A 17812-nucleotide genomic window follows, 5' to 3' on the forward strand; every position below is an offset into this window, starting at 1 on the left:
GCGGCTATAGCCTGCGGCTGAGTCAGATGCAGGATGGCTCCTGCCAACTGGGCGAGCTGATCATGCTGTAAATCAGTCAGCTCCGTGCCGCCCGTCAATATCCCGGACATGAATCTCGCCAGCTGCGCGATGTTAGACGCGGCAGCTAGAGATTGTGTTCCGGTGATAAATGACTGGTCACTCCAATATGCAAACCGCCTCGCCGATTTCCCTTGGGGAACCGGCTTCCGTAACGGCTCCCACACCACCTCCGGACAAAGGAGCGCCGCCATCGGCCTATCAAGCCGTGGCACGCCCTCCTTCATGCCGTTTACCAAACCCGCCACCCGCGTGACTTGCACGTAGGCGGGAGTAAGGCCCATGATGTGGGAGACCACCTGGCCCTGACGGACATAGGCCGCCATTGAGGGGAAAAATGGGTAGACAACGTCCACCCCTCTCACCGGGCGACGTTGCCATAGATGGCCTATGCAGTCATCAGGGACAGGAACAGGCAGTGGCTGCGGCAGCGGCACGCCGTTTGCGACTGCCGCCGCCGCCGCCATGAGCTCGGGAAACAAAGCACGCAGTTCCCCCTGCATACTTTCCTCCTCCGAGCCCGCGTCCCTCACATACAGCAGACTACTGATCAAGGAGCCACATTCTGATGTGGCTGATAGCAGGGCATCCCGCCGCCGAGTCAGAGGTTCTAACCCAACATCTGCGGGCGGGGAACCCCAAGGAGACATCTCACCCCCCTCCAGTGTTACCTGGACAGGCAGGGGACATGTCTCCACCGGGCCTTCAAACAAGAACCCGTCTGCCTCTATCATGTAGTCCTCTAGCTGTCTCCATCGGGCATGTAGAGACCGACGCATCCTCATCCTCCAGCAACTCACCAAAACCAGGCCGTTCGCGTCTGCAAGCCACCATCTTGCGACAGGAGCGAGCTGACGCAAAATGTTTGCGTCTCAAATCCCCCGCAACCAAAGGAGCCGGCCGCCCAACAGCGGACGACTCCCCGGAAGCAGAGGAACCAGAGCCGGAACCAGGCCATCGCACTCCAGCTCCTTGGAGAGGCAAACTACCCATCGGACGCCTACCGGGCGTGGCTGCCGACCACGAGAGAGGCCTCAACCCCGCTCCAAGACGCACGACAGATGCGGCAATGGAGAACCGCTGGTGAAGAGTGGCGTTGCGAGCGCGACCCTCCGAAGTAGACATTATGACTTAGCTTTTTTCTTTCGAATATATGAGAGAAGAAAAAAGCAAGAAAAAATTTAAACACGTCTCAACTTTCTTCAGCTAACAACCTCGTCAAGTGTGGGATCTACCGAAGGCACTTCCTTGTGGTGAAAGTGAAGAAGGAGGCGAGTAGGTGACCACACACCTGCTTATGAAGGTAAGCTGATAGGGGTGTGGCCAGACGAATGTTGGGATGTAAAGGTACATTGTGGAATCTTTTATTCAGTGCGCGTGCACGAAGTGAAGTGCGTGCAGAATGCCGCTGAGCGGCAGCCATAATGAAATAGAACCTTCTGTAGTGTGGTAGTGAAAGGGTTATCCTTATGTAGTGTGGTAGTGAAAGGGTTAACCTTATGTAGTGTGATAGTGAAAGGGTTAACCTTATGTAGTGTGGTAGTGAAATGGTTAACCTTCTGTAGTAGGGATGGGTACCGAATTCGGTACTTTTGAGGTACCGAACCGAAACACGTCGGTACTACCGAGTATCGATTCAAGTGAGATACCAAAAAAAAATAAAAATAAAAAATTTGTTTACCTTTTTTCTTTTCATGTCAACGTTCACACGCACAATATATGCTTACCTAGGATTTGACTTGATTCAACAACAAAGCAGTCGGAGCAATAGCAAGCCGAAAACTGTCGAAATTGTAGTTATTTGAAGTTTGGATTATTTTTTTTTATGACTGAGGTAGGTAAATTAAATTTTTTGAGACTAAAGTACCGAAAAAAGGTACCGTTGGGTACCGGTATCGATTCACAGGTACCGGTACCGTATCGGTTCAAATGTGAAAGGTACCCATCCCTATTCTGTAGTGTGGTAGTGAAAGGGTTAACCTTCTATAGTGTACTAGTGAAAGGGTTAACCTTCTGTAGTGTGGCAGTGCAAGGTTAACCTTCTGTAGTGTGGTCGTGAAAGGGTTAACCTTCTGTAGTGTGGTAGTGAAAGGGTTAACCTTATGTAGTGTGATAGTGAAAGGTTAACCTTCTGTATTGTGGTAGTGAAACGGTTGACCTTATGTAGTGTGGTGGTGAAAGGGTTAACCTTCTGTAGTGTGGTAGTGAAAGGGTTAACCTTCTATAGTGTGGTAGTGAAAGTATTAACCTTATGTAGTGTGGTAGTGAATGGTTAACCTTCTGTAGTGTGGTAGTAAAAGGTTAACATTCTGTAGTGTGGTAGTGAAAGGGTTAACCTTCTGTAGTGTGGTAGTGAAAGGGTTAACCTGCTGTAGTGTGGTAGTGAAATGGTTAACATTATGTAGTGTGGTAGTGAAGGGTTAATCTTCTGTAGTGTGGTAGTAAAATGTTAACCTTGTGTAGTGTGGTGGTGAAAGGGTTAACCTTCTGTAGTGTGGTAGTGAAAGGGTTAACCTTCTATAGTGTGGTAGTGAAAGTATTAACCTTATGTAGGGTGGTAGTGAAGGGTTAATATTATGTAGTGTGGTAGTAAAAGGTTAACCTTCTGTAGTGTGGTAGTGAAAGGGTTAACCTTCTATAGTGTGGTAGTGAAAGGGTTAACCGTATGTAGTGTGGTAGTGAAGGGTTAATCTTCTGTAGTGTGGTAGTAAAAGGTTAACTGTCTGTAATGTGGTAGTGAAAGGGTTAACCTTCTGTCGTGTGGTAGTGAAATGGTTAACCTTCTGTAGTGTGGTAGTGAAATGGTTAACCGTCTGTAGTGTGGTAGTGCAAGGGTTAACCTTATGTATTGTGGTAGTGAAAGGTTAACATTCTGTAGTGTGGTAGTGAAAGGGTTAACCTTCTGTAGTGTGGTAGTGAAAGGGTTAACCTTCTGTAGTGTGGTAGTGAAAGGGTTAACCTTCTGTATTGTGGTAGTGAAAGGGTTAACCTTATGTAGTGTGGTAGTGAAAGGTTAATCTTCTGTAGTGTGGTAGTAAAAGGTTAACCGTCTGTAGTGTGGTAGTGAAAGGGTTAACCTTATATAGTGTGGTAGTGAAAGCGTTAACCTTATGTAATAATGACTTGGATTTATATAGCGCTCTTCATGAGACCCAGAGCGCTTCACAGAGTCCATTATTCATTCATACACAGTCATACCGGTGGTGGTAAGCTACAATTGCAGCCAGAGCTGCCCTGAGGCAGACTCACGGAAGCGTGGCGAATAATCATCGCCTACGGCCCCTCCGACCACCACCAACATTCATTCACATGCATACACATTCATACGAGGCAAGTAGGTTAAGTGTCTTGCCCAAGGACACAACGGCAGTGGGATGGACATGGGCTTGAGCGGGATTCGAACCACTAACCCTTCGATCATTGGACAACCCGCTCTACCCCTGAGCCACGCCGCCCCACGTAGTGTGGTAGTGAAGGGTTAATCTTCTGTAGTGTGGTAGTAAAAGGTTAACTGTCTGTAATGTGGTAGTGAAAGGGTTAACCTTCTGTAGTGTGGTAGTGAAATGGTTAACCTTCTGTAGTGTGGTAGTGAAATGGTTAACCTTCTGTAGTGTGGTAGTGCAAGGGTTAACCTTCTGTAGTGTGGTAGTGAAAGGTTAACATTCTGTAGTGTGGTAGTGAAAGGGTTAACCTTCTGTAGTGTGGTAGTGAAATGGTTAACCTGCTGTAGTGTGGTAGTGAAAGGGTTAACCTTCTGTATTGTGGTAGTGAAATGGTTAACCTTCTGTAGTGTGGTAGTGCAAGGGTTAACCTTCTGTAGTGTGGTAGTGCAAGGGTTAACCTTATGTAGTGTGGTAGTGAAAGGGTTAACCTTCTATAGTGGCAGAGCACCATCTTGGCCGAGATGAAGTGGCAGAGTGTTCAAAAGATGGCGTTCTGACATTCAACCGTTGTTTGGACTCAAATGTGGCAGTGAAATACTAACCAAACTAACCAAATCTGTGTTTCCGCATGTACAGTAGACCTACTGTGTACGTTGTGTAACGCTGTCAAAACTGCCATCGGCACAAACATTAGTTCATTGTGTTGTTTAGTGAATAAAACAAAAGGTTTGTTTGATTCTGACCACATACTGACCTTCCACATGCTGGCTTCTTTGCCATAAACCACGGCCATGTTGTCCACCTTGTTCCTCTGGATGTTCAGCCGCTCCGTCTCGTTCAGCTCCTCCGCCACGAAGCCCATGAACGAGTTGTCCGGAGTGTGGGCTGCCAAGAACAAACGGCAGTCAGGAATAGCGGCTTCGCGGGCCGAGTGGCGTCTCAATGACAGGACTTTAACCCTTTCACCAGTAGTGCAGTGGTGATTTCATAGGGGGTTGCACTGTGTTCTAATGACAGCGTGTGCACGTGCTCCCGCGCATAAATGTTCAATCGCGAATAAAGACGATGCCTAATTGCCTCTAGGAATGGAATGTAACACATTTCATTCACCGGTTTTGTGTAAATGGTCCAACTGTAGTATTTGAACACACCTGACAACCTGAGCTATTGTTATGCAAAGTAGCCAGGTGGGTACCTGGTGCAGAGTCGAGTGGAACGCATTCTTGTGTGCACGCGCGTGCACATCCGTGTATGTGCGTGCGCGTGCTCCTGCTCAAAGAAGTTTGGTACGCCGTCCCACCCCGTCCCATGAGCACTGCATGCCGGCCTTTCACTATACCACACTACAGAAGGTTAAAGCTGTCCTATGTCAATTTGGGAGCGGTGTAGTTTTATACAAGAGCACCGCACTCCGTCTCCAACAGCTGGCGAGCAGCTGGCAAAGCCTGGAGGAGGTTTGGCCACCGGAGGAGGAGCAGAGGAGGAGGAGGCCAGTAGATGGCGCCCCGAGCCACGGGGGATGAAGAACCCTGATGGGCACGACAGATGAGATGAGACCCGTTTCGACCTAAACTACCTGGAACCTTTAGTCCCACAAACTACATTTCGAGGGAACTAGAAGGCTTGTTCAGTTTCCACCGCGGTCTAAAGATCTGCGAAGGCTAAATGAGTCCACTGACATATGAGAAAGGTCTCACTCAGCCATTCCATTGTCTCAATAGTTAACTATACTATAATACAAAGGACAATTGTCTCTGATCAAATCTTCATGATCACGGTTAAATGAACAGACCACTTCCCTGCAAAGTCTTTTGCCATATATTGGTCCTCGCATTGAAGACCAACGTGCAACCAACCGCATAATGCACTAATTGTGCAGCCTGTTGCATAAAATAATTGCTTTTTAGATCACTAGATTCATCAGTTTATAATACAAATTTCGCACACGCATTTCCTGGTTGATAAGAGGATGACATTGTCAGAATGGACGTTGAATCCCATGCCATGCTATGCAGACTGTTCTGACAGCACAATACTGAATCAATAACTAAAAGATTTTTAAAGCACAATGGTTTGTGCTGCAGATTTTTGAAAATGCCAATTGAAATAAAATGCTGGGAGTACTCAACCAATCAGAAATGTTCAGGACTGCAAGCACAGAAAAATGTTAAATGCTGAATAGGGCAGAGGTCAGCACTACACTTTAATATAGCAAAGCCTGGTCGGATTCGGAAGGGTAGCCAACACGAAAGGAAATGAGAAAGACACTAACCCTGCAAGACTCAAACTTAAGGTGAGACACAAATCAAATCAAATCAAATCAAATTTATTTATAAGGCCCGACAACACACGTAATGTCCCCATGGGCCGTACAGGTCTTCTTTAAACAAGTCAAGAAGAAAACATAACAATAAGTCAAGAACAGAACAAGAACACCATAAGGTCCAAACAATTTAAGATAAATGCAAATAAATGAAAGAATGCAAGCACTCCCAGACATACCTCCCAGACACCCCAGGTGAATAGGCAAAACAAATATTTGAATAGATATCACTATGAAACTTTCCCAGTTTGTTATGTACATAACAACTTAGAAAAAATGTATTGCAAGTTTTCTGAGATCTTGTGTTTATATATGCAAAATAGGCATTACCTCATTAAATATGCACTAATTGGCATATGATGTTTGGGTATAAATACCAACATTGGATGATGCCAGATTTTTTTAAATGGTTTCATTATGTTGACACATAACACAGTGAACTTTTTACAGAAGGGATTGTGGATATGTCATTTTATCATCCCATGAATCAGGAAATGCTGACTACAGTCATAAAAAATCAATTTCCGCCATGTTTTTTGGTCTAAATGTACTATAAATCCGGCTCAGATCAAAGAAAGCTATTAAAATAGTAATTGAATCTAAATATACTTTCTTTGTGTTGATTCTACATTAATTCCATGATTTTACTCAAGTAAATATCTGTTACAAGCTTCGTTTTTTTTTTATCCACTTTTTCTCCTTCTTTTTCTGTTTTTTTCTCACATCCCAAATTTAGTTGTGCCAATTCCTCCCTCCCCTGTCTTGATCGTTGCTCGCATGTGCCCCCCACTGGTCGGTCGTAGGGAGGGTTGAAGAATCTATCGCATGTCCCCTCCGATACATGCGGAGTCAGCCAGCCACTTCTTTTCACCTGCACTCTCATTGGCGAGGTGTAACGTGTGGGAGGCTCACACTACCCTCGACATCTCCTGTCCTTGCTGTGCAGGTGCCCTGACCGACCTGTAGGAGTCGCTGTTTACAACGTCCAGATTACCACCCATTGACTCCCCTCCCGCTGACTCTGCCAATTGAGTCAGTATGACGGCCGGCCCAAGCCGGAGGCAACGCTGACAGCCGGATTCGATACCGGTGTCTCGCGCGTTGGTGACGAGCGCTTAGACCGCTGCGCCACCCAGCCGCCCCTACAAGCTTCGGTCTTAAGTAGAAAAATGTGATTAATCGCGATTAATTGATTGATAAATTAATCTAGATTAAATACAGAAAATTGTGCGATTAATTAGTAAAAATGTATCTATTGACAGCACTAGTGTGTCTACATGCACCTTTGTGCTTGTGTGTGTGCTGTGCTCTCTGTCTCAGTGACTGAGTGGCTCCAGGCGTCTGTGCTGCAGTCTGCTGTGACTCTGTCATGACTCTCTGATCTCCTCGTCTCTTTCGGCCCCAGAGCCTCCCCTGTGTGCCGCCTGGGGCCGACACAAGCAGCTGACACCATCTGGGCGCACGCACACACACACACACACACACACACACACGCAGAGACACACACACACATACACACACACAGACAGACACACGCACGCACGCACACAGACACACGCACAGACAGACACACGCACGCACGCACACAGACACACGCACACACACACACACGCATGCACGCACACACACACACACGCACAGACACACACACACACACACACACACACGCAAGCATGCATGCATGTCTCTACACACACACACAAACTCACACATACACACACTCACACATGAACTCACGTATATGGTACACACCGGCTCATGCAAGTTCTCTCTCTCTCTCTCTCTCTCTCTCTCTCCTCTCTCTCTCTCTCTCTCTCTCTCTCTCTCTCTCTCTCTCTCTCTCTCTCTCTCTCTCTCTCTCTCTCTCTCTCTCCTCTCTCTCTCTCTCTCTCTCTCTCTCTCTCTCTCTCTCTCTCTCTCTCTCTCTCTCTCTCTCTCTCTCTCTCTCTCTCTCTCTCTCTCTCTCTCTCTCTCTCTGTCTCTCTCTGTCTCTCTCTCTCTCTCTCTCTCTCTCTCTCTCTCTCTCTCTCTCTCCACATGATTGGGAGTACTTAAGAGCGTCAATATGTCGACCTCCTCCTGAACAGATGCACCTCGTCAACCCCAGCAGGTCGTCTCCTGAATCCAGACGGATGATTCAGACACGCGTTTCAAACAAACGCCCACTTACGGAACATGGTCATGTTGTTCAGGTTCTACTTACGGAACATGGTCATGTTGTTCAGGTTCTACTTACAGAACATGGTCATGTTGTTCAGGTTCTACTTACAGAACATGGTCATGTTGTTCAGGTTCCACTTACGGAACATGGTCACACTGTTCAGGTTCTACTTACAGAACATGGTCATGTTGTTCAGGTTCCACTTACGGAACATGGTCACACTGTTCAGGTTCTACTTACGGAACATAATAATAATAATAATAATAATAATAATAATAATAATAATAAATAATAAATAATAAATAATAAATAATAATAATAATAATAATAATAATAATAATAATAATAATAATAATAATAATAATAATAATAATAATAATAATAATAATAATAATAATAATAACTTTATTTGTATAGCACTTTTCATACAGAGGTTGCAGTTCAAAGTGCTTCACAACAGTAAAAAATACAGGCATGAGCGAGCATAGCAAGGTATGGTAAATCATAGTGTTTCACATTAGGATCTAGGATCCCAATAGGCTGTTTACAGTTTCATTCAGTAATACAAATAATAAAATAGTTTAAAATGATTAAGTTTAAAAATAGTATAAAAATTATAAAATAGAACGGACGTACAACAACAGTAAAAAATACAGGCATAAGCGAGCATAAAAATAAAAAATTTAAATAGCAATGTTACAGTAAAAAGTGTGATAAGATTGTTCAATCAGATGAAAATGGCCCAGTTAGGAGAATCAACCTTGGCTAGGCGGTGAACACCATGTACCTAACTGGAATGTTAAACAACTTTGAAAAGATTTAGGTCAAAAGTCATCTTCTCCTCACAACAGAGCATCAAGTATTTGCCTGCATTACCCCACAGTGAAATGCCTGAGCAAAGAGGTTTTAAGCTGTCTTTTAAAGATGTCTAGCGACTTGGCTTCTCTGATGTTTTGGGGTAGTTTGTTCCACAGTTTTGGGGCATAGTTGATAAAGGCTGCATTACCGATCCTCTTTTGACTGTTTCTGGGAGCCTCTAGTAGTCCAGCAGCTGATGATCGCAGTGTTCTTGCTGGTGTGTAATTTATTAGAGTGTTGGCGATGTAGCTAGGTCCCTGTCCATTTAGAGCTTTGTATGTAAGGAGAAGGACCTTAAAGTCAATTCTAAATGTTACAGGAAGCCAGTGTAAAGCAGCTAAGACTGGACTAATGTGCTCTCTCCTTTTGGTTCTAGTTAGCAGTCGGGCTGCTTAGGGAGACCTGTGAAAAGTGCATTACAGTAGTCTAACCGGCTAGATATGAATGCATGAATTAGCTTCTCAGCATCGTTCTGATTCATAAATGGTCGTACTTTTGCTATATTTCTGAGATGGAAGAACGATGTTTTCGTCACTTTGCTAATATGAGAATTAAAGTTCAGTTCTGAATCTATGATAACCCCGAGACTAGTGACCTCAGATTTGATCCAAGGGGTTAGTCCTCCCAGGTTCTTTATTAATGTTTCTTTTTTAGTTTTGGGGCCGATAATTAGAATTTCAGTTTTGTTCTCGTTTAGTTTCAGGAAGTTCTTACTCATCCATTTATTTATTGCCAGTAAGCAGTCTGTAATGGAGTTAATCGCTGTATCATTTGGTTCAGCAGATATGTACAGTTGCGTATCATCCGCATAGCTATGGAAATCTACATTATGTTCTCTGATGATATCACCCAGCGGTAACATGTAAAGGGAGAAGAGTAAAGGACCTAAGCAACTCCCTTGTGCAACTCCATAGTTGTTGTCGTATATATCAGACATGTGATCTCCTAGTTTAACATAGAATGTCCTACCTCTGATGTTGTATGTTTTAAACCGGTCTAGCACATGTTCTGAGAAACCGACATGGTTTTCAAGACGATCGATTAGAATATCGTGATCGATTGTATCAAATGCTGCACTGAGATCTAGCAGGATAAGGATGGAGATCTTATTCTCGTCAGAGTTTAGCCTGAGGTCACTGATTATTTTGGTGAGGGCAGTTTCAGTGCTATGATATTTTCTGAATCCCGACTGAAATTCTTCTAAGGTGTTGTTTTCTTCAAGAGAGGAATTTATTTGAACTGAAACTATCTTTTCAAGTACTTTACTAATGAATGGTAGGTTGGATATTGGACGATAATTTGCCATTTCATTACTATCCCAGTTAGGTTTTTTTAGTAATGGCTTTACAACTGCTGTTTTAAAGGCATCTGGGAAAATACCAGTTCTAAGGGAAGTGTTTATGATATCTAGCACAGGGCTTGAAACACTATTAAACACCCGTTTGAAGAAAGCTGTAGGTATAGGGTCAATGTCTGAGGTGGAGGAGTTACATTCTGAGACAGTTTTGCAGAGTACATCTAATGTGATGCATGTGAATCTTCTCATGGTTACATTGTGCAGTTTGCTGCAATGAGCTTTATTTCCATCATGAGTAATGCTGGCCCTGATCAAGGTTATTTTGTTGTTAAAGAATAGTGCAAGTTCTTCACACTTAACCGTTGATGACTGAGGAGGTGTAGGGGCAGTGTTGAGTAGTACATTAATAGTGGAAAAAAGGATTCTGGAGTTTCCAGCATTTTCTGTAATGATTTTAGAGAAGTAGTCTTTCCTTGCTAAGCGGATGGTTTTATTATAAGCAGTTAGAGCATCTTTGTATATATCACAGCATATGGTGGTTTTTGTTTTTCTCCATTTTCGCTCCGCTGCACGACATTTCCTTTTTTCTTTGTTGACCGTATTATAGTTCAACCAGGGCGAGGCTCTCGTTTTCTTCTTTTTCGTTTTTAGTGGGGCGACAGAATTTAATATAGATTTTCTACCATTTCATTTAGAGAGCTGTCATGATTGTGTGGTTCATATAGTCTGATAAGATCAATGAACTTTGATTCAGCCTTGTCGTTTAGGAGTCTCTTTTGAACTATAATTAATTTTTTTGTTTTAGTAAGGGTTATTTGAGTATCAAAAAATATACAGTGATGGTCGGAGAGAGGTAATTCAGTTATTGAGATATTTGTTATGCTTAGCCCAGTTGTTGTTATAACTAAGTCTAATGTATTCCCAAGCCTGTGAGTTGCATTTGTTATGTGTTGTGTTAGGTCAAAGCTATCGAGTAGATTTTTTAGTTCTATAGTTTTGGAGTCTGTTTGGAGTCTGTTCTTATTAAAATGGATGTTCAAGTCTCCATTTAGGATCACCTTATCATATCCGGTAACACATAGTGAGATCAGTTCAGAGAGCTCCTGTAAAAATATTGGTGAGTGTCTAGGCTGGCGGTATATTGTGACGATAATCGTTGATTCTGTTTTGAGCTCAATGGCAAGATATTCCATCGACATGAACTCGCCTAGTTCTGTGATTCTAAACAAGAGTTTTGAGGAGAAAATTGCTGCAACTCCTCCCCCCCTTCTATTTTTTCTGGGTATTTGTTGTTCAGGTTCTACTTACGGAACATGGTCATGTTGTTAAGGTTCTACTTACGGAACATGGTCATGTTGTGCAGGTTCTACTTATGGAACATGGTCATGTTGTGCAGGTTCTACTTATGGAACATGGTCATGTTGTTCAGGTTCTACTTACGGAACATGGTCATGTTGTTCAGGTTCTACTTACGGAACATGGTCATGTTGTTCAGGTTCTACTTACGGAACATGGTCATGTTGTTCAGGTCCTACTTACGGAACATGGTCATGTACTGCCTGCTGTTGAGGTTCCAGTAGCCCCAGTTGGTCCTGTAGCCGTGCAGCGTGGCGTACTCCTCGTGGTTATAGGCTGGCTCTGTGCCAAACGTATCAATCACTCTGATGTGGCACCTGGGAGAGAGAGAGGGGGGGAGAGAGAGAGATGGGGGGGGAGATATGGGGGGGGAGAGAGAGAGAGAGGGGGGAGATAGGGGGGAGAGAGAGAGAGGGGGTAGGAATGAGAGGGGGGAGGAGAGAGAGAGGGGGGAGATGGGGGGAGAGAGATAGGGGGGAGAGAGAGAGGGGGTAGGAATGAGAGGGGGGAGGAGAGAGAGGGGGAGGAGAGAGAGATGGGGGGGAGAAAGAGAGAGATGGGGGAGGAGAGAGATAGGGGGGAGAGAGAGGTGGGGATGAGAGAGAGAGAGAGAGGTGGGGTGAGAGAGAGAGTGAGAGCGAGATGGGGGAGGAGAGAGAGAGTGAGAGAGGCGGGAGGAGAGAGAGAGGTGGGGAGAGAGAGAGTGAGAGAGAGGGGGGAGAAGAGAGAGGGGGGAAAGAGTGAGAGAGAGAGAGAATAAAAAAAGAGAGTGAGAGATAAAGAGAGTGAGAGAAAGAAAGAAAGAAAGAAAGAAAGAAAGAAAGAAAGAAAGAAAGAAAGAAAGAAAGAAAGAAAGAAAGAAAGAAAGAAAGAAAGAAAGAAAGAAAGAAAGAAAGAAAGAAAGAAAGAAAGATAGAAAGTCATCCATCTCCCTGCACTGCAAGCTTGGGATCAATGGTTAGAAATCAATTCACTTCCAATTCAATGAATTCCAATTTCTAACCAAAGGTGTTTACAGTAGCTTGGATAATACAACCTTTCCTGCCCTGAAGTCGTGCAAATTAAAGTGGATTGATTCCAACAAGAATAATCAGTCTACAGTCAACAGCCAGTCAACAATAAACAGTCTACAAGATGAAGTCCTACACCATAATAACGGCATATAAGACATAACATGTTCTCTGTATGAGATCATAATCACAACATAAAATAGTCTGTCTGTATCCATGTGTATTTGTGTGAAGTCTTTTTTTCTTCCCACCATTATAATTGTTGTATAATGCTGTATTGTATGTATGTGTATGAGAGAGGGATATGCGCATGTGTGTTTGTGCATAATGTGGGTGGGGGGGGGGGGGGGGGTATTTTTTGTGTGTAGTTATCCTATATAGGTTTAAGGGGGGAGGTCGCTTATTGTTTTGTTTTTTACCTTTCCTGCACATTTTAACTGTTCTTCTGTTATGGTTTGTAACCGACACCAATCGCACAACACAAGACAGGAATGAGAGTAAGACAAGAACTGGGCATTTATTGAAACACAGAAAACGGCACTGTCCCTTTAAGGGAGAACACAAAATACTAGAAAACAAGAAAGGGGAAAATAGGCACAGTGCCTTTAAGAGGCGAGCTGGCCAAGGGGAAGGCTAAGGGAAGGCTAACGGAACAGGGCCGTGGCAAGGGACAAGGCAGGAACAGGGAGGACTAGGAGGACTGGACAGGGAGGACTAGGAGGACTAGGAGGAGAAAACAGGGACAGAGACCCGCGGAGGCGGGCTGGGGACAGGGAGGACTAGGAGGACTAGAGTGGGGAAACAGGGACAGAGGCCCGCGGAGGCGGGCTGGGGACAGGGAGGACTAGGAGGACTAGAGTGGGGAAAACAGGGACAGAGGCCCGCGGAGGCGGGCTGGGGACAGGGAGGACTAGGAAAACAAGGTAAGGCCTTGGAACAGGGCGAGGGCTGGAGCTGCTTACTGGGACAGAGAGAACAGACAAGGCCTGGGATACAAGCATTAATGCATGTTGCTGCTCTGCAGCTTCTCCCGGGATGGTTCGTCTGAGGAAGCAGACGGTGGACGTCAGAGCCGCTCTGCAGATTTCTCTCGGCAGATCTCCGAGGTGGTAAACGGGACCGAGAGGGAGAGAGGGAGCGGGTTAGCTCAGAGTACAGTTGGGAACAGAGCAGGTGACAGGAGAGGTGACTTGTCCCAAAAACAGAGTAATCCAAGTGACAGAATCTTCTGTGTATATACACACTGTGAGTAAACGTCCCAAACACAAATCCACGTGATAGAATCTTCGGTGTAAATAAACACTGTGAGCGAAGTCCCAAATACAAATCCAAGAGATTATATCTTCGGTGTGTATACACACAGTGAGCGATGTTAAGGCCAAATACAATCCCAATGAATAATCCAAAAAGCTGACGCTGGGTGAGTGACAGTCTGACAAAAAGCAGGATATCTTCAGTGTCTTTAAACACACGAAAAACGAATAGGATCAAAGACAGTCATAAAAACTCACCCAGGCGCTGTGCGTAAAGAGGGCAGGATCAAACAGGACGAGCGCGTCGCCACGGGAAACGGGTTGTCCAAGCGGAGGTCTGAGCGGTGCGCGACTGCTTGGAGTACACGCCGGTACGAAGGGCGCATCTGGCGCATAGGTAAGAGTGGTGCGCGACTGCTTGGAGTGCGCGCCGGTACGGAGGGCGCATCTGGCACGGAGGTCTGAGTGGGTGCGCGTCTGCTTGGAGTACGCGCCGGTACGGAGGACGCATCTGGAGTGCGTCTGAATGCGCGTCTGGAGTGAAGAGCGCGTCTGCGCGGAAGAGCGCGCCGGCTCGGAGAGACGAATCCTCCCGTAGAGTATTAGGAAGCGATGCGCGTCTGGAGTGAAGAGCGCGTCTGCTGCGCGGAGGTCTGGATGCTCGTCTGGGCGTCTGCTGCGCGGAGGTCTGAATGCGCGTCTGGGCGTCTGCTGCGCGGAGGTCTGGATGCGCGTCTGGACGTCTGCTGCGCGGAGGTCTGAAGTGGAACACTGGAATACCTCCCGTAGAGGATTAGAGAGCGTAGTAACAATGTCTCCATCCAGGCAAACGGCGACAGGTGGCCAAAGCTTGCACCCTGTCTCACGCCGGAGATAAAACAGCAGACAGAACCAGAACTCCCGTAGGAGCCTATAGACAGAGTAACTCCCGAAGGAGTTAGGTGATAGAGATATGATACGGGATGATACGGAACGACCCGACAAGGGACAGAGGGGAAGAGCGAGGAACTTAAAGCCCACAGGGGAACTAATTAGAATAAACATCAGGTGCGTGAAGGTAATTGATACTTGAACTAAAAGTGTGTGTTCGGCACCAGACCAATCAAACACATAATGACAGGTAGTCCAAGGGTGTGGCTGCTGAAGAGAAAACGAGAGTAACGAACGCGAGGGTGGGGGCTAGTGAGGTGAGGAGAATGCAATAGATTAACAGAAAACTAAAGGAACAAGCGAGTAGGCTTAAAGGAACAGAGCGAGTAGGCTTAAAGGAACAGAGCGAGTAGGTGAGCAGCGGACAAAACCTCACAGTACTCCCCCCTCCACGGGAGCCACCCGGCGACCCAAAAATAAAAACAGAGGGGCAGGGGAAAAAACAAGGCAACAAAACAAGAGGTACTGGGCCAAGCTAGCAGGGGAAGCAACAACAAAAGTGGGGCTAGCAAAGGAACAAGGTAGCCGAAGGGGTAACTAGGGAAGCCGAGGGGTAACTAGAGGAGCTGAGGGGTAACTAGAGGAGCTGAGGGGTAACCAGAGGAGCTGAGGGGTAACCAGAGGAGCTGAGGGGTAACATGGTAGCTGAGGGGTAAGTAGGGTAGCTGTACCGCTACATTAAACACAGAGGCTGCGCTAGCTGCCGGAGCTAGGCTGGCAGACAGGGCTGGACCAGCATGAGAGAACAAGCTAGCTGGAAGGACAGTCCTAGCTGTGGGGAACAGACCTTGCTAGCTGAAGGGGCCGTCCTAGCAGTAGGAAAAAACGGACCCTGCTAGCTGAAAGGGCAGTCCTAGCAGTGGGAGAAAACTGACCTTGCTAGCTGAAAGGGCAGTCCTAGCAGTGGGAGAAAACTGACCTCGCTAGCTGAAAGGGCAGTCCTAGCAGTGGGAACAAACTGACCCTGCTAGCTGAAAGGGCAGTCCTAGCAGTGGGAAAACTGACCCTGCTAGCTGAAAGGCAGTCCTAGCAGTGGGAAAAAACTGACCTTGCTAGCTGAAAGGGCAGTCCTAGCAGTGGGAGAAAAACTGACCTTGCTAGCTGAAAGGGCAGTCCTAGCAGTGGGAAAAACTGACCTTGCTAGCTGAAAGGGCAGTCCTAGCAGTGGGAAAACTACACAAAAAGTGGAGGCCATGCAGAGGGACCGGGTTAGCTGCCTGGGCACGGCTAGCTACAGGGCCTATGCCAGCTGCAAGGGCTGCATTAACATAGAGGCTGTGCTAACAGCCGGGGCTAAGCTAGCAGACTGGGGCCATGCAGAGGGACTGGGTTAGCTGCCTGGGCATGGCTAGCTACAGGGCCCATGCCAGCAGCAAGGGCTGCATTAACATAGAGGCTGTGCTAGCAGCCGGGGCTAAGCTAGCAGACTGGGGCCATGCTGAGGGACTGGGTTAGCTGCCTGGGCATGGCTAGCTACAGGGCCTATGCCAGCAGCAAGGACCCCAATCGCACAACACAAGACAGGTATGAGAGTAAGCCAAGAACTGGGCATTTATTGAAACACACAGAAAACGGCACTGTCCCTTTAAGGGAGAACACAAAATACTAGAAAACAAGAAAGGGGAAAATAGGCACAGTACCTTTAAGAGGCGAGCTGGCCAAGGGGAAGGCTAAGGGAAGGCTAACGGAACAGGGCCGGGGCAAGGGACAAGGCAGGAACAGGGAGGACTAGGAGGACTGGACAGGGAGGACTGGGAGGACTAGGAGGACTAGGAGGAGAAAACAGGGACAGAGACCCGCGGAGGCGGGCTGGGGACAGGGAGGACTAGGAGGACTAGAGTGGGGAAACAGGGACAGAGGCCCGCGGAGGCGGGCTGGGGACAGGGAGGACTAGGAGGACTAGAGTGGGGAAAACAGGGACAGAGGCCCGCGGAGGCGGGCTGGGGACAGGGAGGACTAGGAAAACAAGGTAAGGCCTTGGAACAGGGCGAGGGCTGGAGCTGCTTACTGGGACAGAGAGAACAGACAAGGCCTGGGATACAAGCATTAATGCATGTTGCTGCTCTGCAGCTTCTCCCGGGATGGTTCGTCTGAGGAAGCAGACGGTGGACGTCAGAGCCGCTCTGCAGATTTCTCTCGGCAGATCTCCGAGGTGGTAAACGGGACCGAGAGGGAGAGAGGGAGCGGGTTAGCTCAGAGTACAGTTGGGAACAGAGCAGGTGACAGGAGAGGTGACTTGTCCCAAAAACAGAGTAATCCAAGTGACAGAATCTTCTGTGTATATACACACTGTGAGTAAACGTCCCAAACACAAATCCACGTGATAGAATCTTCGGTGTAAATAAACACTGTGAGCGAAGTCCCAAATACAAATCCAAGAGATTATATCTTCGGTGTGTATACACACAGTGAGCGATGTTAAGGCCAAATACAATCCCAATGAATAATCCAAAAAGCTGACGCTGGGTGAGTGACAGTCTGACAAAAAGCAGGATATCTTCAGTGTCTTTAAACACACGAAAAACGAATAGGATCAAAGACAGTCATAAAAACTCACCCAGGCGCTGTGCGTAAAGAGGGCAGGATCAAACAGGACGAGCGCGTCGCCACGGGAAACGGGTTGTCCAAGCGGAGGTCTGAGCGGTGCGCGACTGCTTGGAGTACACGCCGGTACGAAGGGCGCATCTGGCGCATAGGTAAGAGTGGTGCGCGACTGCTTGGAGTGCGCGCCGGTACGGAGGGCGCATCTGGCACGGAGGTCTGAGTGGGTGCGCGTCTGCTTGGAGTACGCGCCGGTACGGAGGACGCATCTGGAGTGCGTCTGAATGCGCGTCTGGAGTGAAGAGCGCGTCTGCGCGGAAGAGCGCGCCGGCTCGGAGAGACGAATCCTCCCGTAGAGTATTAGGAAGCGATGCGCGTCTGGAGTGAAGAGCGCGTCTGCTGCGCGGAGGTCTGGATGCTCGTCTGGGCGTCTGCTGCGCGGAGGTCTGAATGCGCGTCTGGGCGTCTGCTGCGCGGAGGTCTGGATGCGCGTCTGGACGTCTGCTGCGCGGAGGTCTGAAGTGGAACACTGGAATACCTCCCGTAGAGGATTAGAGAGCGTAGTAACAATGTCTCCATCCAGGCAAACGGCGACAGGTGGCCAAAGCTTGCACCCTGTCTC

General features: G+C 47.0%; 1 protein-coding gene across 1 annotated transcript in view; it reads right to left on the reverse strand.

Moving 5' to 3' along the window:
• Nucleotides 1-17812, reverse strand: part of LOC311240686 (alpha-1,6-mannosylglycoprotein 6-beta-N-acetylglucosaminyltransferase B-like) — a gene marked incomplete at both ends in the record, with an annotated part of 501846 nt that overhangs the window by 117890 nt on the left and 366144 nt on the right. The window contains 2 exons of the mRNA XM_084329259.1: nucleotides 4216-4346; nucleotides 11640-11773. Coding sequence (XP_084185385.1) covers nucleotides 4216-4346; nucleotides 11640-11773 — 265 coding nt within the window. The remainder of the gene's footprint in view (nucleotides 1-4215; nucleotides 4347-11639; nucleotides 11774-17812) is intronic.

Source organism: Notolepis coatsorum, assembly GCF_963971535.1.
Source record: "Notolepis coatsorum genome assembly, chromosome: 14".
Classification (NCBI taxonomy): Eukaryota; Metazoa; Chordata; class Actinopteri; order Aulopiformes; family Paralepididae; genus Notolepis; species Notolepis coatsorum.